Raw genomic sequence first — 1489 nt, 5'->3', positions numbered from 1 at the left:
CTGTCCCGGCCAGAGCTGCCAGGGCAGATTCCCCTTGGACCCTCCCCTTCAGGTCCCCCCACCTTCTCCCGGCGAAAAGCGAGTGCCCGGCCAGGAGGGCAGGGCGGGGCTGGCCCCCAGACCCGGGCCGCGGTGCGCCCCGACGCGCGCCCCAGCCTGGAGCGGCCCCTGTCGCCCGCACGTCGCAGCGGCGGGACACGCCCGAGTCCCGGGACGGAGGAGAGCAGCTCTTCCTACCTGGACCAGCTCCTCGGCTGGCAGTCTCGGGCCGGCGGCGGGCGGCGGCGCCGGCTGCGGCGGCGCGGGCTGCGCCTGCGGGTGGTGATGCGAATGCTTCAGCTCGTCGCCGGGGAAGAGCGCCGCGTCGCGGGCCGGGTTCGCGGCGCCCAGCACGGGCTTGAGCTGAGCGAACACGGGCTCGTCCTGCGGGGGCGGCGGCTGGGGCATAGGTCCCAGGCGGGCGCTCATGGTCAGCACCCGCGTAGCCATGGGAACTCGGGGGTCGGCTCCGGGCGCGGGGTGCGGGTTGAGCGAGCTTCCCACGTCGCCCACGCTGGCTCGGGCCGGCGAGCTCGGCGCGGGGCGGCTGGCGGAGGAGGGGAGGCTCCTGGTGGACCCCTCAGCTCACACCAGGCGCGGTTTTTGAAGGCGCGCACGAAAACCCAAACTCTTCCGCTCCGCCTCGCGTGAACGCCGATGTCCTCCCGGCGACCACTTTCTCCCGCCCCGCCCCACCACGCTCCCTCGCTCCCCCGGAGCCCGCTCCCGCCACTGCCGGTGTCCCCGAGAGAGCTGCTAGCGCGCGTACCTGCCCCGCGACTACTGACACTTGACGCCCGCCTCTATTTTACCCAACTCTGGGGGGGCGGGGCCCAGCGGCGAGACTGGCAGCGCTCCGGCGAATCCCGAGGCCCCGAGGCCGGCCGGGCCGGAGCGACTAGCCTATGAGAAAGGAGAAGCTTGCCCAGAGCTCCGCCTCCGCCGGGCGGACCGCACCCCTCTCGGGCCACGAGCTTCGCGCGCAGGGCGGCCGCGCAGTTTGTACACAACTTCTCTGACAGATTGGGCTGGCGGAGCTGGGGGCGGAGGAAGGAAAGAAGCGGGTGGAATCTGGGGAAAAGAGGGAATTCGGGTGGAGACGTGGAGGGAGATCTCTACGGACTGTTCTCTGCCAGGATTAGAGAGAAAAAAGAGTTTTGCAGGTCTTAGGTGTTGTGCAAGGACCTGAAACTCACAAGCTGAAACCTAGAAGGCAGCTAGGTGCGGGCGCTAGGGTTTTGAAGAGTTTTGTTTAATGAGCGTGTATTTTTAAATATACGAAATGTACTTTCTTTAGCGCAGAACTAGGGGCGGTGTGATAAATTTAAAAACAGCTCTTGTCTCTGTGTATCTTTAGCAGTGAATATACCCATTTAGCAAAGCAAATTTGGAATGTCCTGAATAAAAGTTTTAATGGCAAGTATTTTTTTAAGTCCTTACATAAAAGCTT

General features: G+C 64.9%; 1 protein-coding gene across 3 annotated transcripts in view; it reads right to left on the bottom strand.

The window, feature by feature from the left end:
* Positions 1-1489, bottom strand: part of KLF5 (KLF transcription factor 5) — a 28828-nt gene that overhangs the window by 16846 nt on the left and 10493 nt on the right. Inside the window, exons 1-2 of one of the 3 annotated variants that reach the window (XM_007447095.1) lie at positions 373-489; positions 238-291 (exon numbers count right to left, since the gene is read on the bottom strand). The exons of 1 other annotated variant lie outside the window; for it this stretch is intronic. In XM_007447095.1, the coding sequence (XP_007447157.1) occupies positions 238-291; positions 373-489 (171 nt within the window). Of the gene's footprint in view, positions 1-237; positions 1035-1489 lie in introns of those variants that run through there. One more of the 3 variants, XM_007447094.1, reaches the window with a different exon arrangement.

This window comes from Lipotes vexillifer, unplaced genomic scaffold (genome assembly GCF_000442215.2).
Source record: "Lipotes vexillifer unplaced genomic scaffold, Lipotes_vexillifer_v1.1 scaffold1491, whole genome shotgun sequence".
Taxonomy (NCBI): Eukaryota; Metazoa; Chordata; class Mammalia; order Artiodactyla; family Lipotidae; genus Lipotes; species Lipotes vexillifer.
Note: the sequence above shows the minus strand (reverse complement) of the source record. Positions and strands in the feature narration are given on the sequence as shown.